The following is a 25,781-nucleotide window of genomic DNA, read 5'->3' on the forward strand; positions in this document are numbered from 1 at the left end:
ACGAGGTTTTGGGTTGGTTTTTTTTTTTTTTTGATATGTGCACTAATCCATGTAGTCCTTAACTGCTTTTTAGCCTTAGTTCTCCTGAGTGAACTCCACCTTTGCAGGTGACAAGTACCCCTGCCTCTTCACGGGCTTGTGAAACAGCTCGTGTGCGGTGCTTGCCCTGACGAAGGGTTCGTCTTTCACAGCGTCCTTGCCCATGCCCATAACATGGCTTTCAAAGCGCTGTGAGCGCCCCTTAGCACCCATGCTAGCAGTGGGGTATGCTGGTATTCTCTGGGCTCACCCAGAAAGGCAGTGCCAGACCTGCTGTGACCCATGGCTCCCGACCCACAGCTCCCGGCCCCTGCTGCGTTGCAGCAGGGCACGTAACGCCTGGGGGGGTTTTCCTACGGCCTCTGTGGGCCTCCATGCATGGCGTCAGCTGGCTGTCGAGGAATGGCAACTTAGGAAGCCCCAAACCAAGAAACACTTCCATCCTCAGCCTGGAAAGGAGGAACCAGGTGCACGAACTAAAGGCCCAGTAGATGGAAGACAACTAACAATTAGTTTCCTCCCTGAACACCTCCCCTCCCCTCCAGTGTTTTTTCTTAATGGTACTTGATGGGGTATGGTTGAGCATGCTGCATGATCGCCAGTGAAGTGGTGGCACTGACGTCTGAAAGGAAGCAATAGCCATGTAGAGCGATCTGCTTCATTTTACAGCTATTATACTCTGACTGTTCATCCTGTTATGGCTTTGCCAGTATGCTATCTTTGTGAATAAACAACACTAAAATACATTGGTTCAGAGAGATTTTCTCTTCTATTCATTAGGTAATGGTTTTCTACATTTTTCTTAGTTTCAAATTCACTTTCTGTAAAAGTCAGATTTTAATACTGGAAGTTTCCGTGTATATTGTCTTTCTTTGCTGCATATTCACTTCATCACCTAGGAGAACAATTTGGTCAAATAATTGCAATACAAATTGACCCACTGGAATGAATGCAAGTTTAAATTATCTTCTGGCCAGTCATGCAGCAGAGAGACGTTTCAGGGCTGCATGAGTTCTGTTTTTGACTTAAACTGTCACAGCCTCCTGACCATAAGAAAAAATCCCAAAAACTGTGGCAAGAGAGAGAACATTTTATCCTTGTTTTGCCTTACAAGAAATAGGACTCTTCTTTCGTTGTGGTGGTTTGCTCTTCAGTCAGAGGTAGAAAATGTGGAAGTGTGAGTTTGTGAATCTAAGGAAGGCAGTCTACAGATACTAGGTAAGTAATGCTTAAGACTATCATAGCAGGCATGTCTCCTTAAACAGGGAGGTTCAAGTGCAGCATCTGTCCAACAGTACACAGGCTGTTAATTCCATAGAATTTAAACTTTGCAGATTTCCTTTAAAAATTGTTTTAGTGGTGTGAAAGAAATGGCTTGTGTTTCTATTAATATGGTTTTTTATTTCTCATCACCTGACTGTAAACCACACAGATACTGCTCAGTGCTATGTTGGGATACATTAATTTTGTTTTCAGTAAAGAGTGGTAGCATTGGCAAGCTTGCCAAATGTTAACCAACTTCAGGTACTATTCTGAAAGGATTAGGCTGTTAAAGAGGATGATGTAGGAACCAGTGGAGAATAAAATAACACTTATTACATACATTGTATCTCTGGCACTGCTTGTATTCAATTTCTTCAAAAGGTAAAAAAGGGTAGTAAGTAGTGGGACACAGTTCAAGTATATGCTAGATATTCAAATAACCTTTATATATAAATCCAAGTGTGTGTTCCATTAGAAAGAATAGGTCTGTGGATGTTTTGTGTGCAGGTGCTGCCTGGAGTGTTTCTGTTTAGCTGTAGACCATGAAAGCTATGTTTTATTTTTATAAGTTGTCTTTGGGATTCTTTACTTGTCAGAGAGTATGAAATTGCTCTTAACATGGGAACTGAGCAGTTTTTTGATACCACAGTGTAGCTGCTTTTTTTTTTTTTCCTAGGGTTGGATACTATTAACATTGTAGGACTGGTTGGTGGGGAAGAGTTGCTTTTGTTGTTAGCTGAGGAAAAATGGAAAGAGGAGAATGGTCCATGCTGCTGAAGTCTGCGGGGAGGTCTGTTCTGAAGGGCAGGTGGCATTAAGCAGATCCTGCTGGGGATCCTCCCATCAGACAGGAGGATAAAAGGGGACAGGGCAGCATGCAGGTCTGTCTGCTTCTTTCACCCCCTCACCCTTATCCTTGGCTTTAGGAGATCAGAAATCATTTGGATCTGAAGCAGGAGCTGAAGGAAGAACTTGAATCCATCTGGAGGACTCCTCAGCCTTTTGTGTGGACAAACAGCAGGGTCTGACACGGTAAGGGGAGATGATTCAAGTGAGACATCCCTCTCTACAGCCTTTCCTCTAGGACCAACTGTCTTGCCAGCTTTCTTTTCTTCCAGCATACTTTTGAATTGCTTTGCAAAATATGTCTTTAGTGTCCTCACTGTGATGTGGAATGGAAATGTGCATTTTTTCCGCAGGGGGCACTGCTTGGTTTCACTCTCTTCCCAGTCAGGAACTTTAATTTATTCTGCCTTAGAAAACTTCAGCGAATTGTGAAATTATATTTAAGGGAAAAAAAAATTTTGCTTTTAAAAACACATTGCTTTTTATTAATAACGATTCAACCGTAGTGCCTAATAAAGCTTTGCAAAAGAGCATGTTAATGTCTTTGTTAGAACAGTTGTAACCCTTTATTTTTAAGTTCACAGCTCCTAGTGACTCCATAATTATTTGTCAAGCAGTGGCAAAAGAAAACACGAAGTCTGACATATTGGATAGTTACACAGTATAAAGACTTAGAAAAGTCTTTTGCAAGGAAATCAGTCTAGTGATGGATAGAGCATTAAGCATATGCTCTGTGTTTATACGCCCAGAGCACAATACCTAAAACTTAAAATTAGTCTCTTAGATAACCCACAACAGTCTGTAATACCCAGGGACAGGCTACTTGAAGTACTTACATTGTACTTGCACAATGTAATAATTATGAAAATATATATATTTAAACTTTATTTTGTTGATATTAGGTTAAGACATCTTAATACTGCCTCAGGAACTTGAAACATGATTATTGATTTATCACAGTTCTATGAACATCTTTTCTGAAATATTATACCTCATTGTTACCATTTAGCTTCTCTTTGCCTTTGGAAGCCGTGTAAAGAACTCTGACCAATGGTTCTGAGTTGTTGGGAAAAGACTGCTGACATATTGCTTGCGAAGCTGGTATTTTATGGTATCTTTAATTTATTATCTATTTCCTGGGTAAGGACTGATTTATGCCATTAGCATCTTCCTTAAAGGTCATGTTTTGGGGTGCTTTTTCTTTCTGACATTTGTCCACATTCAGCACGTATGGAAAAATTAAGTTTGTAGATGAGACCTACATTGAGTATGATAATATTTCTGAAATAAATCAAAACTAATTTGCCTAGAAATATGATTGAGGAACTGTTTTAAATGTCAGTGTGCTAGTGAAATTAACAGTTGTTCATTTATTGAGTATGCTGTTCTGCTGAAGTTACCCTCTTAGCAATTGTCCAAGTATAAAATCTGTTCTGAAAACTGTCTTTGCCATTGATTACTGAGGATGTTTACACTCATAGAAGTCCCTAGACCACAGTTTCCAGTTTGAAATACATTTATCTGTTAAGTTACCTAGAGCATTTGTATAAAACTTTCTGTCATGTCCTGTGTAGTTTTGCAAAGGACTTGATGAGACCTAGTCATGACAAGGTTATTTCAGCCTGGATACTTAAGAGAGGAAATCTTGACTATACTGAAACAAGTGGAAAAAATTCTCAGTGATTTCATTGTTGTCAGTATTTAAACCAAATGTGAATGACGCATCCATCCCATGACACTACTGGTACAGTCACATTGTTCAGGTGTCTGATAGATACCTTTCTAATACGAACTGGATTGATGTTACTTACCAGTTATAAGCGAGAGATATAATTAATATATTTTTGCTTATTTTTACATGGGTTTGTGAAATAAATAGATAGTACTATATATGATGATTCTGGGTTTGCACAGGTTAATGGCTGATCGGGTGCTTGTGATTGGCAGCGGAGGGAGAGAGCACGCGCTGGCCTGGAAGTTGGCCCAGTCCCCACATGTAAAACATGTGTTTGTTGCTCCAGGAAATGCAGGAACAGCTGACAATGGAAAAATTTCAAATTCAGGTAAAAAGGGGGAAAAAACAGAATATGCCCAGTAATCAGTAATATGGATGTTGGAACTGAAACAAAACTGACCACGTTTGTGTTGAGTCAGTAGGAGATAACAGTTATTCTTTTCTTTTACTGGTACCACAAATCATTTAAGGTGCCTATGTATTTTTTTCTGTATGTTTTGTTTCTAAATTTTAGAACTGTCTAGTAAAACATCATGCTATTATCTATTTTTTAGCCTAACATTTTAAGATAGTGAGGCTTATATGAGACTGTTTCTGCACCTCACCTCTTTCCTCCCTCTGTTATGCTTGAATTCACTTACCAATTTCAGCAAAATGTAACAGAGGAATAGAAGGCTCAAAGTCATTAACTTCTGGATAAGAACTTCTCTGGTGTCTGCACAGGCTGCTCAGCTAAATTTAGGTACATCATGCACTGCCATTGAGTAAATCTTTGCTCAGATGTTGGAATTGAGTTTCCAGAACTTACAGTTTTATTTTTTAAAGTTTTTATTCTGTTATGATAAGCATCTTTAAAAAGTTTACATGGATTACATGTAGCAAATAAAATACATTTAATAAGTTAGCAGATGTGTATTAAGAACAGTAGCGCAAATTGGAAATGTTCACTCTTCTGGACTCTGTTATTATGATGTTGTTTGTTTTACTTTGCCCTTCATGGTCTTGTTTCATTATTTTAATCATATTTCTTAAGGAGATGAAACAATGACATTCTCATCTCCCATGTCTTATTTAGGCTTTACAGTGGTAACTTAATTACATTTCCTTTTCCTTTTCAGCTGTATTAGTGAGCAATCACACTATTGTTACCCAGTTCTGCAAAGATCATAACATTGGGCTTGTGTTAGTTGGACAAGAAGCTCTTCTGGCAGCTGGTAAGGCTGAAATAAATTAACTTGACAGTAAAAATCAGCACCTTGAAATCTGCTTTAAAATTACCTCTTTCGGATCTTAGGATGCACAATGACTTAATTAAATTGAAGAGCAAGACACTATGTAAGTGTAAATTGTAGTCACTTAAAACATTTGGCTTCATAGCTGTATGCTGCTTTTTGTATGTTAGAAATCAGCAGGGGAAATAATTCAGGATCAAGAATCAGTAATGGTTACAAAGACTTGTGTGTCTTCTGCTCTGCTTTCCTTTTTTTTGCAATAGTCTTGTTTCTGTATACAACAGTACCCAGACCATCACGTGCATTTATTGTAATGTGCTGCAGTAAGATCTCCATGTCTTAAATAGTGAACAGAGGTACCAAACAGTCGTAACACAATTCATGGGGTGGTAACTGTGACAGTGCTTAGTAATGTAAAGAGCTAAAGACCTCTTAAAACTAAATGACAGAACAGGTCCTTGGATATGCAGAGCCTTATTTTAAGGATGAATTAGGTGTTTGAGGCAAGGAAAAGTGTAATAGACTTCCAGAACGGTTATGTGGTTTTCCTTTTGTCAAAACGACTTGATGTTTCCAAAGAAGTGACCTGGTTCTTTTGCTATTTTTGATAATTAGGGATTGTTGATGACTTGAGAGCAGCAGGAGTTAGGTGTTTTGGACCATCTGCAAAAGCAGCCCAGCTGGCATCCGACACCAGTTTTGCCAAAGCCTTTCTGGATCGACATGGGATCCCAACAGCAAGATGGAAAGCCTTCACCAATCCCCAGGAAGCTTGTAGGTTTATTATCAGGTGAATATTTTCATACTGGAAACTCCTCTGTCAAGTTATCTATGCGTTTGGTCTTCACCCATGATAGTTACCTAGAACTACGTAACTTTTCAACTGTTGTTCTTCTCAAATAGCTACTGAATTAATTAGGTTTGTAATTAGAGACAGATGGTGAAGGTGCAGGGAACTTAAACAGGTTGATTTTTCTCTTCACAGATAACAACTCTTTTTTGATCTGCTTCTTCAGGATGCTAGTTAGTCATTTAACAGACAGAAAAAATGTGGCAGAGAAAAATATTTCAATAAATCTTTCTGAAAGGGTAAGAATAATTGCCACACAGACAGATATGAGCAAAATGCTGTCTGTGGAGTGATTTGGGAGGGACTGGTCAAATATTCATAACTTAAGGAGGATACTCTTATTTCTTTAAGGCTAGACAGCATCTCTCTTACATGGAGGGAGAAATATAACTGCATATCTCTGCAATTGCTTTGAGCAGTAATGCCTCTGAAGTCACTGGGGATCCTTTGAGAGAGTAACTTACCACTGTGGCTATTTTGGTCCAGTCTCACAGCAGTTGCTGTGTTCAGCTATACTGGTCTGTGGCTGTGTGTCGGTTTCACGGACTTCTTGTCTTTGCTGTCACATGCTAGGTGTGGTATAACCTAGTGGAACTTTCTTTTTTTTAAATAAAAACAACCTTTTCACTGACTTTGCTCTGTAACAGCATTTCATCTGTATTACTGCCATGTAGAGAAACAGGCCAACAACTTGTATGTCTGTAAGCATATGTAAGTCTCAGGTCAGCACACTGAGATGTGGAGAAAGGGAGCTTTGTGTGAGCCTGCTTTGGCTGCTTGTGTAAACCTAGGGTTGAGTTTTATCCTAATATAAAGTGCAATGTGGAAAGGAGGAATTGAGATGTTGTTTCAGAAAACAGGCTAGCAGTGTGTAGAATCAGCTCTTCAAAAGGGACACTATATTTGACTGTCCACAAGCCGGAGAGAGGTGAATGGATAAAGTGTAGTTAAAATATGTTGATGTTATGCTGTTTTGTTCTTTTTTTTTCCATCTAGATTTAGTTTGTGTTTAAGAATAAGTGGAGCAGTTCTGGGGATACAGTGTTAATATACTAGTTCTAACATACCCTTTATGTGCAAGACCTAACTCAGCCTTAACCTGACAACCCTGAAGAGAACTTCCATAGTGATTTATAGGATTATGTACTGTAATCTGGTGTTATGAAACTATAAATCATCAATGAGTTCATCTTCCCAAACCTATGACAGGAATAAAATAGTAACCCAACTCAGGGAAACGAGGAAGAAACTGTGAGGTGTTAAAGTTCAGTGACTTATCCAAGGATATACATTGAATTGGTGTCAGAACCAACAACAGAATTCATGGATTTCTGGTTGACAGTCCTGGGCTACAAGAGCCTACTCACCTCTATGACAGGATGGGCTAGAAGGGAATATATTTTTCTGAAATGTTATTCTTCAACCGTTCAGAAAAAAAAGGAAGAATATGGGAGGCATTCAGCTTAAAAATGATAATTTCACTGGATGCAGTATGGATGCCTGAATCTCACTTTTGCTCTTATTTAAAGCACAGACTTTCCTGCACGAGTTGTAAGGGCGAGGGGCCCTGCTGCTAGGAAAGAAGTGACTATTGCAGCCAGCAAAGAGGAAGCCTGCAGAGCTGTCCAAGAGATTATGCAGGTAGATAAGTCTTTAATTAACCAGTGGGGATCCAATTCTTAATGTTCTGTAGCCTGTGAGTTTGTAGTTTTGGCCACAGGAAGAAAGTATTTTCAGGAGAAACTTGCCCATTTGACAAAGGAATTTCTCTGGGTATCCTCCTCAAATTCCTCATGTTTGCCCCAGACAGTGGCCAGGGCTTTGTAGAGTCATAGAATCATTAAGATTGGAAAAGACCTCCAAGATCATCAAGTCCAATCGTCAACCCAACACCACCGTGCCTACTAAACCGTGTCCTGAAGTGCCATGTCTACATGTTTTTTTAACACCTCCACCACCTCTCCAGGCAGCCTATTCCAATGCTTGATCACTCTTTCAGTAAAGAAATTTTTCCCCATATCCAGTCAAAACCTCCCTTGACACAACTTGAGGTGTAGAGTTTGTGACTGAACTCTTGTTCCAGCACTGAGTCCTACTGCCCTGCCCCTCCAACTTTTTCATGTTTCATTGGCTCCTGAGGTCTGATAAGGTGCATTTCAATGTCTCTTCCTTATCTCCAAATGAGGTTCTATTAGCTTTGCTCAGCATACCAGAATTCAAGAAATCCGGTACTTTTCGTATATATTGTTTTTTCTATTGAAAGAAAATAAAGAGAGGATTTAGCTAGTAGATGTCATGTTTGCTAACTGGAGAATTACATTTTTCTTTGTACAGGACAGAATGTTTGGAGAGGTGGTTGTTATTGAAGAACTTCTTCAAGGGGAAGAACTTTCTGTATGTGACTGATGGTGTGGTTGTGTGCTTTTATTCTTTGGTGTTATTGCTATGCTCTGTGCATAAACACACAGGTTTATTGTCTCAAATAGGTTTTTTGTTTTATTTGCACTTACATAAATAAATATGCAGTTTAAGTAATTTGATGTCATACTAATCAACGTATGTTATCAGTAGAATTTTCTTATACATTAGCCATAAAGTTGCAGTTATGGTGATCTTTTTAGGTGGAAAATGATCTTTTTTTCCTAAGGTGACCTAAACCATGTTAGTATGGACTTTGTCTCAGTAATTCTTGTTACATCAATAATTTTGTGCTAATATCTAGTGCCTATTTTAGCACTTTTCTTACCATGGATTACGACTCAGTGTCAGGATAAAACTTAAGCATGCATATTATATGCCACATGAAAACTGAAAACCAAGGTTGTGCAAGGTTTGTCCTGCACAGAGAACACCTCACACTCATTCAGGCCCCAGATCTGCAAACACACACGTTTAACTTGAAACATATGAATAATTCTGTCAAGTCAATGAAGACTGTTCTCGTGCCTTAAGTTAAACATATGTCCACGTGACTGATAGGTCAAGATCTAATTAATCAGAAGGGAATTGTTATGAGGGCCACCATTTCTCTTGATTATTTAAACATGAGAAAGAAAGCTCAATGAATCCTTCAGGTCAGTGGGCTTGCAGCAGAATAAGGGGATCCTATTGCTTTCTATCTTTGATTCCTAAATTTTTGTGGCAGAACTGAGCCTCAGCCTGTGGCCAGCAGTGTTAAATTCCTTTAGGACAGGACTTTTTCACTGTTTCTGTGTTTTGTGTGTCTCTTAACAGTGCTCGTGCTTCACGGATGGTGTCACTGTTGCCTCAATGCCCCCAGCCCAGGCCCACAAACGATTATTAGATGGTGACCAGGGTCCAAACACTGGAGGGATGGGAGCCTACTGCCCGGTTCCTCAGGTATAGCAGTCCTCCTCCTCATCCTGCAATAAGGCTGATTACATCTGTGGTTAATAGATTTCCTTTAGCGCCCAATCTTATTTCTATCACATAGCCCAGATTACTTCTTGAATTGATTGACACTTTGATTGTGCAAGTGCAACACAGGGCTCAAACTTTAGTAATCATTCTTTAGGATTTAGTGAGCCAGTGCTCTGAGGAATGGTCTCTCTTTTACCTTTTCCATTATTCGTCAATGTTGTTGCTTGGTGTTTCTCTGCTCCGATTAGCATCACTTGAAATGTCCCTGCAAAATTCCCCGCATGCCTGGAGTCTTTGTGTCTTGAACATAATAACCTTGGGTTTCTTATTCTTGATTCTTAAAGCTGACTGCATTGTTCTAAATGTGCTGCTCAAGTACATTATTAGTGTGTTTTTCTCTAAGTACAGAAACAGTCTTACTGTATACAGCCCAGGTTGCCAGTGTCTCGAACCTCCTAAAAATTGGCCTTCTATAGAAAGAACCAAACAAAAAATCTTGGGAGACAGAGTATCAGTGTATCTGTCCTTCAGGTAGCATAGGCAGCAGTATCCTGATGGAAGGAGCACACTGGTCGGGTGTGGGAAAGCAGAAAACATAGCTGAGGCATTTACTTACCCCAGTCCTTCCAGGTCCTATGAGCTAGTCCAGCAAATGTCATCACTGACTCAATCAGTTTGATGTTGATCGTCAGGTTCCAGAAGTTCTTCTAGAGAAAATCAATGATGCTATCCTGCAACACGTTGTTGATAGTATGAGACAAGAAGGAACAACATATGTAGGTAAGTAAGCATTCAACTGAAAAACAAGGTAAAGTCATATCAAGATTAGTTTCATTGTTAGGGATTGCTTTTGAATTCCAAGTAATACTTGTTTTTTAAAAAAAAGTTAATCTATCATGTAGTATTAAGCCTCACTGGTTCGGCTTTTAGCTCTTCCTTCAGAGAGAACAACTTCCATCTTTTCTCCATAAAACATACTGTATTTTTATTAAATATTTTGTATTTAAACAGTTGCAACCAGACTTTGTGTAGTTCAAGGTATAATATATACTTAAGTACAGTTGCATTGTTCACTCTTGTATACAGCAGTGTAAGTTTTCTTAAGAACTTTGTCTTCAGGCTCTTTTGAAAAAGGAAAGTGATGCTCGCAGCTGTCACTCAATGCTGATGGCTGCTTTTAGTACTGAAGACCATCAAGCTCACATACACATAAAGAGTTAGGTTCCAGTCTGCAGTATATTCTCTGCTGTTTGGTAACTTTTTTTCAATGCCCAAATCCACAGTAAGAACGTAGTGGGTGTTGAGCATTTTCAGGTTGATGCTGGAGGACCTGATGCTTTAAATCTGTGGGATTTAAATTTTCACACTTTTTATTCTCTGGGAATTGGTTTTCTGCTTATGCAATGAAAGGCCTGCTTTAGATCACCACATGCATATATGTGTGTTGAGTAGAAATCACAGCATGCCAACTTCAATAAGTTTTTGGTTTTGTTCATAGCAGTAGTGAATTTTGGTTTGTTATTTTTGCCTGAAATACGGAGTTATACACCTATATTTATGCATGACAGTAGTGAACTTAATGGTGAGAAAATCATAATGTCTGCGTAATGAATGGGGTTTTATGGGAACTGTTTTTTTCATCCTGTCAGTTCCTTCTGATCTCTGAATGCCTGCGATTAGAGGGTTGTAGCAGAAGGTGGAACTCGACTTTCTGACGCAGAGAAGTTGTTTTACATTGTATTTTGTCTCAAATGTGATGCAATGTTCCTCAGGTTGTTGCTAGCCACTTTTGTTGGTTATTGTGGAATTATTACGACTTGTGTGTAACTGCTTGCAGAATCCCTGCTCCTAATTCCTTATGGTTTGCAGAAATGCTTACCACATTCCAAAATGTTGCATTTAAAGGAGTTCTTGAAAAATAAATGTTTAAATTAATTTGCTTGTCTGTGTTCTTTCTGTTCAGGTGTGCTGCAAACAGGTTTAATGCTTACCAAAGATGGTGTGAAAATTTTAAACTTTAAATGTCAGTTTGGTGACCCTCAGTGTCAGGTGAGTGAAAGATACTGGAAACTTAAATATGCTTAGGGAAATGTACGTGATATATTTGGATTTATGTCTTCCTTCCCCTGAATATGCAGATCTGAATGAGAGTGTTTAGGCAATGTATGAGGTACCTTAAAATTTTAACTAGTCAGCTTCTGTGAATTGTTAATTAAAGAATTTAAGTTAAAAAGCTGTTGCTCAGATTTTATTTTTCTGGGTAGAAGCAGACTGGGAGCGGCCTAAATTCATGTTCCTTCTACATAATCTCACATCTTGTGTTGTAAATTTCTGCCTGTTTCAAAGAGATGCTGCAAATTAATGCTTACCACCAAATCTGCTGGTATAGGGAAATAGTTTGACAGGTACAGATTTTACTCTATTACTTGAATTTTCCCTAAGTTGAATTCCAACAAGTCAGCGAAATAGGAATTAGCTTCTATCACTATGAAAATTTTCTGCAGGTAATTCTTCCACTGCTTAAAAACGATTTTTATGAAGTGATTCAAGCAACAATTGATGGCAAACTCTGCAGCTTCATGCCAGCCTGGTCAGAAAATAGTACAGCCGTGTGTGTGGTCATGGCAAGTCCAGGATACCCAGGGGACTGTGACAAAGGCATGGAGGTAACAGGTAACTTCAGAAGGTTGTTTACTCTTTAATTTTTGCCTAGTACTTCAGTAGGCTTGCATTTACCTCTTCTCCCAGACAGCTGTTCTGCTTTCCTCCATCCTACCCCTCACACTCATCAGAATCTGCCTTTGTCCATCACTCCTTGTCCTTGTGGAAGGGGTAGCTGTTCAGGAAGATCGTTTAACTGGAATGCATGCCTGTCCAAAGTAGCACAGGGGCTACATGGTTAAAGTTACATCATTCTATAAAGCTCTGTCTGTAGCTGGTTGCTAGGATAAGAAGGCAATGGGGCATTATATCCTCCTGGAACAACTCTGATGCTTACAGTGGAGTACTTCCACAAACTGTACTGGATCAGGGACCATGGTGTTGTCAGCACATGGCTGCTTATTGCTAGTTTTGCTCCCTTGCTAGAATGTCACTTTATCTTAGCTAATGCCTGGCTGAATGATAAGGGTGAGACTTGAGGACCTGTGGCCTTTAAAATATGAGTGGTTCATGCCTCCACCATCAGTTTGGTTCCTTCCCTTGTGCCAGCCAGCCAGGTCATTACTGTGTAATACTAATAAGGATTTCTTCTTCATAGGGCTCGAGGGTTTTTTGGGAAGTTTGGCATGTGGGCTTTAGATAAATACTCACTTTCTGTGTTAAAATTCCTGTGGTTTAATATTAAGATTAAAATTTTTTAAAATGTTTAAAATCAGAGGGAACTGTTGCAGAACTATTTCCTTCCCCCTCAGCTACTGCTTTGCCAGTCCAACACTATGCCTTGTGTAAAGCAACCCAGACAACTGATTGTATATCAAGGCCACCTTATTTTTGTCAGAACTCCAGTTATCCTACACCACCCAGAGCAGAGGTCATGTTATATTGCTTTTTCCCTTGTCAAAATTTCTGCTGTCATGTTCTCTTTGCCCACCCTCCTCTTCCAGTTCACTCACTGTATTTATTTTGTTTTGTTGGTGATATTCTGGGAAACTCTGCATTTCTGTAAGTGTAAAAATCCAAACCATGTAACTGAATGAATCCCTCTGCTAACGAGCTGCCTTTCATTAATCAGACTCAGGGATTTAACTTTTTTCCAGTTCATATTCATACCTCTAGGAGTGAGGTTGTATGACCACCCTGCTTGTTAATCGCAAAAAAAGACAGTCAGAACAATGAAATTCAATTCATTCTTTTATAATTATACTCCAAGCCCTGGAGTTGTGTGGATTTTTTTTTCCTATTTTCCACATTGATTCCCACATTTTAATGGCTTTAATAAACATTTTATTCTGGAGCATTTGCTAAAACATGATGGGAAGGTGTTAGGTTTCCACTGCAGCAAGGCCAGCTGCAGCTCAGCTTTGACCTTGTCAGGGCAGTGCTGTGGCAACGTAACACACTGTACCTTCAGCAAGTATAAAGGTCCCTTTTACTTGTTTATAAAATCTGTCTAGCTGACAGCAAAGGGAAAACTGTGTTTTGTTTCACTTTTTCCAAGTGATGGCAGTAGTTCCTCCTCTCCCCTTTTCTTCTCAAAATATGAATCTAAAAAAAACTCTGAGCAATTTTGCTTTCCTCTAACAGGAAAATACATGGAAACAAACTAAAAGAACAAAATATGCCATTTGTTTTAGCTATTGGACAGCCACCTGCAAGTGTTTGTAGAGCATTGATTCCGGGTGTGCTAGGGAATTGTGTGGAGTGTGCACAGCAGAATAGTGAGGGGAATGCTGAGGTAACATTAACACTAATGGTTTAATATCAGGGAGAGGAGAGAATCTAAGCAGTAAACTGCCATGAATTGTGATTTCATTGTGAGCCCTGCACAAATTAATCACAATTACAGCATTCAGCACAGTTTTGCCCTGGCACAGGCTAGTTATACGTCCTGTAGTGGCTCCTGGATCCCTGTTTCAGTTCCTGTGTGATCTGTGTCCTTACTGAATGTCTCAGAAGGGAGTCTTAGGGCCAGTGGAGTGGGATACCCTTCAGTGGTAATGCTGTTTCTTGGAAGACAGGTAAGATGGGAAGCTTTATTGTTGTTCTCCCTTGCCTGAAGAAAGGACTTCAATCTTCACTGCTTTGCCAACATGGTATGTGATTTAAAATGCTCAGAGAGTTCCTTTTGCTTTTGTAGGGCTGCTGCAAGCCAAAGAGTTAGGGCTGGAGGTGTTCCATGCTGGCACAACGCTGAAGGATGGCAGAGTGGTGACAAGTGGTGGCAGAGTCCTCTCCATTACTGCTGTTAAGGAGGACCTGGTGAAAGCACTGGGAGAAGCCAACAGGGGTGTAGCAGCCGTACGTTTCAAGGGTGCCACTTACAGGAAGGACATTGGCCATCGGGGTATACGGCTTCTCAAACAGTCTCTGTATGTAAGCAAAGGCACTAGCAGAAATAGATGCTAGTCCAAAGTCTTATATCTGTTGTTCCCATTTGTGTGATGAATGATGGTCTATGCAGAAAATGTCACTACTACTGCTAGCATGTCCTTTACTCTCTGCAGGGGGCTAATATACAAAGAGAGACATGTGGAAGCTGTAACCAGTGGTGTTTTGTTTCATCAGCGGGAAATGTCGATTGTAAGTGGTACCAGATCAGGTAAGATTGGGAACAGTCTTTGAATTTCCTTGGTATATTGAATGCAACAGAATTTTTTTTCCACAGGAGATGAGCAATGCATTCTTGGCATTGAAATTGAGCTTGAGAAACTGGGCCGAGGCCACCACGAAGAAGGAAAATTCTCATTTATTTCTCATCACTCCTCTTTTGCTTAATTAAAAATAGTTGGCTTAACATGGGGATGATTGTGCTTTTTCAAGGTTAGTCTAGTGAACAGAATAACTCCTAGACTAATGGAATGGTTTTATATGTGACCAGATAGAAGTGATCCTACCAGCTCTATACAGAGTACAACATTCAAACAGGTATTAGGCTGCAACTGATGATCACTGAACTTGTTATGTGCTCTTCAGACTATGTTCTTTACTCTTAGTGGTTATTTACTGAGGGAAACTTCTTGTTAATTTTTTTCCGCTTAGAAAAAAGTAGCTGCATAAAGAAAAAAAGGTGAGCTGTTAACAGTTTGGTACAATGTTTAACCTTTGCTATACACAATCCATAGGTCACAAATACAGAATAATAAAGATCTATTTACAACACCACAAAATATGTGACTTTGGGGTCCATGTTTCATAAAGCTGTGCATGTTTCTGCCAGTGGACACAGTGCTGTCTTCTCCAAGAAATCATAGTTTGCAGTACTTGCCTTGATGAGTGCTTTGGATCTTTTTATTTCCCTTAAAAATGATCCTGACGTATTTGTACTTGGCAGGCATATCAGAAGTAGGAGGCTTTGCTGGTTTCTTTGACTTGAAAGCATCTGGTTATGATGATCCTATCTTGGTATCTCAAACTAAAGGCCTTGGACCTAAACTGCAGGTAACTTGCAACTTGACTGTGCAAAGCTTTTGTTATCTTCCAAGACTGTTTTAAATGCCACAGCCAGTTGCACCATCTGCACCCTTCTTAGCATTATAAATACATCTCAAGGCCACTGCAGTGGTCATTTGAACTTTGTAGGTGATCTTTTGAGCAGGGCTCATGCATATGCCATTGAGAATGTGGAAGTTCTAGATATTCTGTGATGAAATGTTAAAAACCCAAAACATTTAGCTGGACACTTGAGGAACTAAGAACCAGAATTCCCACTGTAAAACAGAGCATCCATTGGCTTTGAGAAAGATCAGTTCAGAGAGGAATTGGTGCAGTGAAGTGCTGAAATTATAATTGTCAGACCTGGCTTAATAAATTGTATGCAGAGAGGTAGCATGATTGCTGCTGTTAGGGCACTGGGGAAAAGAAGGACGGAGGAGATAAACATTAAAGAGGAAGAGAAGCCAATAGATAAAGAATGCAAATTACACAAGAACACATAGGATAAATTGAGCCAGGAATGTATTTATATATTGAATCAGGAGAAAGCTTTCAGCCATCAGAGGAGTGGAGGTCTGAAGCTGCCTTTCACTGATCAAGCGTAGCAACTTAACTTGTTTAAAGCTGGTGTTTATGCCTTTAGTAATGGGATGATATGATGTGGCTTCCTGCAACAGCAGGAGACTGAATAATCCAGAAGGTCTTTTGCAGTCTTACATCCCTGAACTCCTCTGAGCATGAAAAAGTGATTGGTGCTGGCTTTTGTGAGTCTTTGTTCCAACTGCTTGGTGGAGAGACGTTCCCAACTGTGTTTACACAGACTGTTCCCAAGACTCTTCCTTGGCCAAAAAAAGCTGGCCAATGCCTACATGAATTGTTACGAGATCAGTGGGAGGGAGATCTTATAAGGCAACAAAAGTCAGGGGATGACTGGTTTCCATAGCACTTTTAAATCCACCAGCTGGTGAAATAAATCGGGTTTGTAATCCAAACTCAGACTTTGTTTAGGTGCCGATCTGTTATCATTTTGAAGCCAGTGATACTATTTATCTGCATTTTTCCCTCACCCATCTTTCTGTACTGAGCTTTTCTGCACTGGCATAACTACACTGATAGAGCTGTGTCAGTAAGAGGTAGTTACCTTGAAAATTTATCCATACATATGCAATCTTTGTCCTGTTTCAGACCCTGAAGTGGTAACTGACAGGGGTGAATTGCACTGCGTGAGCTGGTGCTGTGCATCTACATCAGCAGTTGGCACAAGTGGAACTGCTCTGGTGTATCCCTGACAATGCAGAAACCTCTGCTTGTAAAAAAGCAGTGTAAATGTTGCCACTTTATAGAAGCCATGATGTCTGAATCAGGTTTCATTACTTATAGGATGCAAACACCTTGATAACTTTTTTAAAGCCAAATAGCAGCCTTCCTGAGGGAAATACTATTGCTTTGTGAAAGACCTGTCTTTCAAGGGAGCCTACAGACCAGGCCCACATTTTTGTCTGTGACATGAGATAGCTGAGATCAAAAGACTCCTTGGGGACTATCGGAGTGAAGAATCTCATCCCCTGTGGGCTTGGAGAAGAAGAAAACTACTTAATAAATTGTTTCAGTTTTGCTGCGTAGCCCAGTGAAATTAGTAGGCAAAAGTAAAGCAGAATACACGGTGATGTTTGAGCAACTCGATCGTATTTTTGGAAATTGTTAGGATGTTCTGTAGGTTGAATATCCTGGGAATTTGTAACTGCTTTTAGACACCTCAATTCTGAATTCAACATACTATTCAAAAAAGCAAACAAACAACCCAAAATGACAATTTCTGGGTAGCTGGAGATAGAATTTGAGTTAATGTTTCAAAAAACAAAATAGTTTTTTGTTATCTCTGCAAGAAAATGAGCCGTTTTCTCTTGATTTAAACTGGATGATGTACCAGGTTATCTTCTGCATGTATGTTCTATTGTGAATCTTTGCCGGGAAAAGAAGATTTCTGTTTATTTGACTGATTAATGTCTGAGTTGTGCATATTTCTTGTCATCACTGCTGGTTCCCACCATGTTTTGCAGATTGCACAAGTGTGTAAGAGACACGACACCATAGGTCAGGACCTGGTTGCCATGTGTGTCAATGCCATCCTGGCTCAAGGAGCAGAGCCCCTCTTCTTTCTCAATTATTTTGCCTTTGGCAAACTTGACGTTGAAGTGACTGAAACAATCAAAGAAGGAATAGCTGAAGCTTGCAGAAAAGCAGGATGTGCTTTCCTGGGTATGGACACTCCTCTCCTTTGAGATTTGAAGGTTCTGATGTTGAAACTATTACTAGTGAAATAGACTTTGTAGGCAGAGGCAGTATGTGGCACCAGAACAGTTGGTTTCTGTTTGGTGGAAAAAACAGTCAAGCATTTGGGCTTAAACGCTTCCTTATCTCTAAAATGGGTCAGCACAGAGTGATGATTTTTACTATTCATGCATTTGGATCCTGATGCATGCTTATTTATCCTTGTACAAAGGAGAGCAAAACTGGCTGCCTCATGTTCTTGAAGTGTTAATATGTTTTCATTCCTTCTCTGACATTCAGTCATAGCAGGGCGGTGCCAGATAAGTAGTATGAAATTAAAAAAAAAAAATTATTACTGTGTTAACCTCATGAAGCTTTGTGTTTGTTGAAGTCTTGAGGTGAGGTAAGAAACCAAGAAGGGTTTTTAAAATATGTCTGAACACACTGCTTAGGCTTCATGTCTCTGCAGCTCTCCTAGATACGTTACTTATTTTAGGAGGTGCTATAGATTTAAAGTTAACAATAAAAAATGTTTATGGCTAGTGCTGACTGCTTTCTCTCCCCGCTTAGGCAGGGAGATGGCTGAGGTGACTGGCATGTATTCTTCTGGCGAGTATGACCTGGCTGGCTTTGTGGTTGGTGCAGTGGAGCGAGGGCAAATGCTTCTGGGGCTACAGAGAGCTGATGAGGAGGATGTGCTTATTGGACTGGCCTCTTCCGGGATTCATGGCCATGGCTTTAGCATCATAAGGAAGATTCTCTTAATGTCCTCCTTACACTACTCCTCACCAGCGCCTGGCAGTTGTGGTGACAAGACTCTAGGTACAGTATCTTTCTTCTCAAAAAGAAGTCTGCAAATGAATTGTGTTTAGACACTTCCATAACTAGGTGCTGCCAAGGGTTGTTTACTTCAGGATGGGTTAGGGTTAATCAGTCTTTGGGGTAGATGTGGGCTTGTGTCCACAGTTTTGGAAGAGTGGGCCAGCACTTTTTGCTACTTCCCAAGGCTGTCTGCCACAAAGAGTAGAAGCGAGCCTGTTCAGAGAAGCATTACCACCAAACACCTAATGAGCTTTTAAACAAATTGATTGAATTGACACTTTTGCTTGCAGGAGATATATTGCTGACCCCAGCAAAAATGTACAGTCCGTCTTTGCTGCCTGTCCTTCGTTCAGGGCACGTGAAGGCTTTTGCCTTTGTTGCTGAGGAGGGGTTGCTGGAAGGCATCTCCAGAATCCTGCCAGAACATGTCAGTGCTGTCCTAGGTAAATATCAAAGATGAGCGTTTCTGTTTAACAGAATTTATATACAGCATTGACTTGACTTTTCAGCTTCAGTTGTGACCCGAAGTCAATGCTTTTCCAAAGAGCCTAGCAAAAACATTCCTATTTTAAGTAAGCATCAGCTGATGAGCATCACTCTCTCATTGGAGAAGGGAAATTTAAGGAGAGTTTGAAGACAGCTCATCTCTGAGAGAAAAGGGATTTTAAAAGATTGTGTGTTCTGCGAGACACCTCTCCATACTGAACATTTTGATCAAACAGTGAAGCTTGTTGAGAGAACTAATTTGCATGATTTGCTCTACAGTATGTGTACACACACACACACACACACACATTTAATGCAATTGTATGGTAGGTGGTAGCTTCCTCATAACAGATTAACATTTGACATCTGTAAGTAAGGTAGAACTTTTTCTGTATAAGTCAAAATTGGGAAGAGTATTCATAAGTTCAAAATATTAAAGAAAACCATATTCATGTGAGTCCAAAACTATTGTGAGGATGGGGAGGGGGAAGAAAGATATCTGTATGTCTGTCTGTATTTCTCTAGAATGAAATTAGAAAGGAAAGAAATAAACCTAGCTTACTAATGTGGTGCCCAGCTTGCTTGCCAGTGCCTGGAACCACAGACAAGAAAACAAGGGATTGTTAGTTTTCTAAAGTGAAGTCGAGATGGCAAGTCTGCACCATCAAGCTTTCCAGAGGCAGCCTAAGGCCATGTCTATGTGAGTAGAGTTACTGTAAAAGCCCATCCATGCTTCCCATCCATGTTCAGACCGCTCAGCCCTGTTCCAGTCTGCCCATCAACACACCTAAGCACACACTCTTATACTAATTATTGGTTCTCTGAAACAGAAAAAAAGGATCTGCTTAAGTAGTCCAAAAAAGCCAGAAGGTGATTTGTCTCACGGCTCCTTTGTCTCTTACAGAAGAGATGCAAGTCACTGTAGCTTTGTCCTTCTGGCTGATGAGGGATGAATACATTTTAATTCACCATCATTTCCTACATGGTCTCATTAGAAAGCCTAGAGAAGGCTTGGCTCGCACAAGTGATGACTAGAAACCTCTAGCTAAGCAGCACCTATAAACTTGACTAGAAGTTTGGTCAGCATCCTCCTTAGACAGTATTCTTAAAATAGCAAGAATTAGGCTCTATCAGCTCTTGTGATATACCACTGTCATTGTATATAAAAAAAGATGGGTAGCAAACATTTGTGCTGACAAATGTCAATTGTTTTCAGATGCTCTCAGTTGGAAGATTCCTGAAATCTTTTGCTGGCTTTACAAAGAAGGAAACCTCTCTGAGGAGGAGATGGCTCAGACATTTAATTGTGGGATTGGTGCAGTCTTGGTTGTACAGAAGGACCTGGCTCAGCATGTTCTCAAGGACATACAGAGACATGAGGAAGCTTGGCTGATTGGAAGGGTTGTTGCCCCGTGTCACACAGGTTAGCAGGTGTCCCAATGGGAAATGAAGACACTCACAAAAATTAAACAGAGTATGGTTTGCTTCAAAGTGTAACAGATTCATCTGTCTCGCTTCAGAGGGGGTTCCACTCTAGGATGTACTATTTAATTGTGAAGTTGATACAGGGTGAGTCGTTTTAGAGTGTGATTCTGTGAAGCACTGAGCATCTCCTGGGAGGTACCAGTTATCCTCAGTTCTGTAGGCACTGAGGAGACTCCTTATGGCAAAGTTTGTGTAGTTCATACCTTTTTTCTGACGTTTCACTAGGCTGGTGGCTACTTGACACCTTCATGTCTAGATTTTTCTAGATTAAATGTAATGGAAGTGAATTGCCTGTTTTCAGAGTGACAGTACTTGAATAGCGTCTTACCTAGGTACCTGCTTGAGGTTTAAGGAAATCCCTCTGTTGACTGTCTGCAAGGACTCAAAAATTACTTAATTGATTATATTTTACCACAATTGTGGTAATCAACCCACCTCCTTTTCAGCCCCTTCCCAACTCACATGGATTCTGTGTAAAGATTGAGGGTAGGCCACAGCTGTGTGCAAAGTCTTCATTCTGGTATGTCCATTGCTTGACATACAGCAAGACATGAGCCAAAATCCCTCTGGAAGCCAAACAGCTTGGGGAGCAGTTCGGGCAGCCAAAATGCAACCTGAGCTCTATCAACATCAACTTTGGTTTAATTTTGAAACATGAGAAAAAGAGGAAGAAAGGTGTAAAAGATGGGGCTAATCCTTGAAAAGACTATGCTATACCTAGGCCTTTGGCAACAATTCTGCGAGGGAGTAACACAGAAGAGATCAGCACAACTCGCATGAGTCGGTTTGTTCAAGTAATGTATGTTTTTGTAGTTCAGTTAGTGCTAGCATAAATTAATTGCTGATTGTTTCTTCTCTTAATTGAAACATGATTAGTGAACTATACAAGTAAATTTAAATGGGAAAGCAAAATCTGAAGTATTTTACCTTTAACTTTTTCCTTGCATATTTGGAGGAGGTTGTCACATCAAAGTTGAGAATCTTCTTGAAGCTCTGCAGCTGAGCAGCCCCCAGCATCTGCTGAGTAATGCTGTTGTTGAGAGTCAACACCAACCCCGAAAGAACAAAGTTAAAGTGGCCGTTCTCATCTCTGGAACAGGTGAGCTTTCATTTATCATTACACAGAGAAATGTCCTTCCAAAGGAGAGGCTGAATTCAGCATTGATACAAGTGTATCCACCTTGGCCTTTTTTTTCAGTGGAGGCTATGTACCCTTCTAAAACCATGGTTGCATTTTGACTGGAAGTCAAGGAGGTGTGTTGTACTGCTTAACAAATGAACTTTATTGGTGTACAGATTCCTTAGTCCCCTTCTATTTGTGCCGTTGTTAAAAATAAGATTTTTATTAGGTAGATGGGACTGAGAGCCAATTATCAGTGACAGATGTTCATCTATTTCATGAGTGTTTGCTCTCTCTTCTTTTGAGGCACAAACCTTGCTGCGCTCATCAGTTATGCAAAAGAGCCAGGCAGCTGTGCTCAAGTTGTTCTTGTCATCTCCAACAAGTCTGGTGTGGAAGAACTACGAAATGCAGCCCGGGCTGGAATTCCCACCAGGGTAAAGACACATTTCCTCCTTTTTATCACTAACTCACAGCTACTGAATCTGTAGGTCTTTCTGAAACGTGTGGTGAGCATTCATGTTTCACTTTTAAAGAAAACTTTTACATGGATAAGTGGATGTAGCACAAAGCTGTTGAAGTTATCAGCAGAGGCAGAGCTGAAAGCTGTATGGACAGTGCTCGATGGAGGCTGTGAGTGTCTTTCCTGTCTCTTCAGTGCGTGCTACAGTCCAGAGTTAGGAAGGGACTTAAAATTGCAAGTGCTTTGATTATTTAGGTCTGAGACTGTAGCCAATGTAGCTTCAAGCTTTAACTGAAATCATTAAGACTTCAGCCTCTGTGAAACACATAGAATCATTTAGGTTGGAAAAAACCCTTAAGATCAAAGAGTACAACCATAAACCAAACATATCCAAGTCCACCACTAAACCATGGCCCTAAGCACCACATCTACCCATCTTTTAAATACCTCCAGGGATGGGGACACAACCACTTCCCTGAGCAGCCTGTTCCAATAGTTTGACAACTCTTTCAGTGAAGAACTATTTCCTAATATCTGATCTAAACCTCCCCAGGCGCAACTTGAGGCCATTTCCTCTTACTCTGTCACTTGTTACTTGGCAGAAGAGGCCGACCCCCACCTGGCTACAGCCTCCTGTCAGGCAGCTGTAGAGGGCGAGAAGGTCTCCCCTCAGCCTCCTCTTCTCCAGGCTGAACAACCCCAGTTCCCTTAGCTGCTCCCCATCAGACTTGTGCTCCAGACCCCTCACCAGCTTTGTTGTCCTTCTTTGGACGCACTCCAACACTAACATACTAACATAAGCATGTTTTCTCCTTGGCTCATCCCTTCTTAGAAGGACCTTTGTCTCGTGTTGTGCTCGGTCACTTTCAGCGGCACCATACGAGTGTCTTCTCCTACCCATGGTCAGTAGAGTAGCACTGTGTTATGGAAACTTTCGTTGGTTTATTTCATAGAACAACAAAAAAATTAGAAAGAGTAACATTATGTCATCATATTTGTCAAAGTATAGAACACGGCTTTTGAAAACATTCAACAACTTGGGATTTCAAATGCAGCCCACCAGGAACTTTGCCTTCTAACATTTAATGATTTTGAGCAGTTACCATATTTGTACAGCTACACACAGATGGAAATAAATACTGTGAGAGTCTCCATGCATTAAAAAGTTTTCAGCAAGCGTCCTCAACAGCTGAGTTGGATTCCTGTTCCTTTTTTTCTGGCATTATAAAGACTCACCTCTGGGAAATGTAAAATTAAGTCACTTTTTCGTAGGCAAGAGTATGACAACTTTGTTAGCCCCTTATTTGAATGTCTTCATGCACAGAGTCAGGAATCAACACTTACTTTGGGAGCTGGAGCTGAGAGGTGCAGTAAAATAGAACAAGACTCCTCCCCTTACACAGAATGCCTGGCCAGTTTGGTCTCTTCTTAGATAAGTTCATGATTTTGAGTAAGCAACTGTAGAATAACTGGTGGTGATGTTGTTGATGACTCAATGCCATTTTTACTTTAGTCTTTGGCTAGACATTCTGGAGTAAGAGGTCAGTATCTTCTGATACATTCCCCCTTATTTCCCTCTACACCACATTACCAACATGCTTCTCTTCTCACAGTTGGTTTGTCTTTGTGCAGATACTCTATACATCCTAGAAAGTATCCTGTGTGAAACAGCCAGTGTTAACTAGCAAGTGATTGGGGTGTTCCCAGGAATGTTTGTATGAATGTAAAAAAACCCCGCAAATATCCTGAATAATGTACAAACTTACACCTTTTAAATCCTCAGATGTCCTGAAATGAATCCATTTTGCTTTCACTTTGTTGCCCAAGTAGCTGCTGTCATTCACACAAAGTTATTTCCTTGGTATGGCTTTTGATCTGTTTTAATATTTTAGGTGATTGATCATAAGTTGTATGGGAGTCGCTCTGAATTTGACAGCACGATTGACCGAGTTCTTGAAGAATTCGCTGTTGAACTAATATGTCTTTCAGGATTTATGAGAATTTTGTCTAGTCCTTTTCTCAGGAAATGGAAAGGTAAGAAATTGTAACTGTAGAAGAGAAATTAAAAGGTGGATGCTTGGTCTCACCAGAATTACAGAGTCATGGTTCTTCATCTTTTGCTTAAATTTCCCACAGCCTTGCTGACACTGAGGGTGGCATGCAAATCAGGGGGGCTGCCCTGTGCTTCCGTTCATTCCAGCCAGTGGAACTACACTGGGATTCTGACTCTGCATTGGCAGAGAAACGTCTTGTGCTGGCATAATGAGTAACAGAGGGGCAAAATCAGGGTCATGGTGTTGATTGGTCTGCCTTCCTGCTGGGAAGGCGAGGTGCCTACAGAGCAGGCAGGAGTTTGGTTCTGTCTGCAGTAGGGGACAGGTAGCATAACTGTGTCATTTCTCATGAAGCTGTGCTGGTGAGTTGTGCTGAACTTACTCCTTGCAGCTGTTACTCAGAAAAAAGTAGGAGGGAGACTGATTTCTCAATGTCTGTCCATCCACAGAGGCAAAAGCAAATGAGGTCCTTGGCCTTAACTGAAACATGCTTGCCTGGCTACTGCCAAAGCCAGCACACCATCACCTGTGTTCCTGGAAGAGCAGTATTTCCTCAGATCAGAGCAGTGCTTCCTCACATTTCCTTAGAGATCTTTTGCTTTTTATCCTGAACCTGAATGTGCCCGGTTATGTTCTGCCTGCAGCTGAGACCATTTAAACTCCTGAGTGGTGCTCAATGCTGTTCTTTTGAACTGATGATTGCATCTCACTTTTATTTTTAAATTTTATTTTTTAAATTTTATTTTTAAATTCAGTTCAAATTGATTTTTTTTCTTTTTTTGTCTTCTCACACTGGTGCCCAGGGAAAATTTTGAATGCTTCCCCATCACTTTTCCCACCAATAAAGGATGGAAATGCCCATCAGCAAGCCCTCAAAGTCACAGGCTGCACCGTGCATTTTGTCCTGGTAAGTGTCCTCTTGCCTAACGTTACGCAAATTATGAAAAGGAATTTGCTTTTTTCTTTTCTGAAAGCAGAAACAGGAAGAGTTAACAGGAATGTGTGGAAATCTTGGGATTGTTACCAGTAAAAACAGGAAGATGTGGGGATTACATTGCATTTGTGGTTTCTTGAGGTCCTGTCTTCTTCCTTCATATTATGGGTTTTTTTGTCAGCTTTTCCTACCCTCAGCAAACTGCCCTCTGAATCTTCTAGCCCATGTCTCTCTCCCTGCTGTACCCCCTAATGTAATGTAGGTACCCCCTAATGGAGGTCTAAGCCTCTCCAGATGTACTTTCAGCCTCCTGCACACAACTACAGATGTGCTTGCTGAGATCTCTCATGAGACTTTCTCTGCCCCGTCTGCATTGTCCATAACCTTCCTGACACTGTTAACCAGCCTCTTCTGAAAGGCTGCCAATATCCCCATTTTAGGAGGAGTCTAGTCCGAAAGCAGTGATCCACCAGGAGCCAGTATCTGTGAAAGCAGATGACACCGAGGAGACGCTGTCAGAAAGGGTTAAAGAAGCTGAGTGCCGGGCTTTTCCCATCGCCCTGCAGCTGGTGGCCAGTGGAGCAGTGCAGTTAGGAGCCGATGGTAAAACCTACTGGAAACAAGAGAGCCGAAGTCTCTGTCTTCAAGAGGAGATATTCACGTCCTCTCTCATGGCTCTGGAGCCTCAAGAAAATAATGTGGCGTAG

General features: G+C 40.5%; 1 protein-coding gene across 1 annotated transcript; it reads left to right on the forward strand.

Annotated features, from left to right (window-relative positions):
• Positions 1 to 4,066: 4,066 nt before the first annotated feature.
• On the forward strand, positions 4,067 to 25,781 carry LOC104128165 (trifunctional purine biosynthetic protein adenosine-3-like). The gene is made up of 20 exons (XM_035896423.1): positions 4,067 to 4,211; positions 5,002 to 5,097; positions 5,731 to 5,905; positions 7,495 to 7,606; positions 8,300 to 8,359; positions 9,200 to 9,325; positions 10,039 to 10,126; positions 11,310 to 11,395; positions 11,851 to 12,019; positions 14,145 to 14,376; positions 14,512 to 14,606; positions 15,339 to 15,445; positions 17,500 to 17,698; positions 18,823 to 18,975; positions 20,235 to 20,441; positions 21,462 to 21,602; positions 21,930 to 22,060; positions 23,979 to 24,120; positions 24,944 to 25,047; positions 25,515 to 25,781. The coding sequence occupies exons 1-20, from the start codon at positions 4,067 to 4,069 to the stop codon at positions 25,779 to 25,781; spliced, it is 2,835 nt and encodes a 944-aa protein (XP_035752316.1).

The sequence above is a fragment of the Egretta garzetta genome, unplaced genomic scaffold (genome assembly GCF_000687185.1).
Source record: "Egretta garzetta isolate BGI_Z169 unplaced genomic scaffold, ASM68718v1 scaffold45, whole genome shotgun sequence".
NCBI lineage: Eukaryota > Metazoa > Chordata > Aves > Pelecaniformes > Ardeidae > Egretta > Egretta garzetta.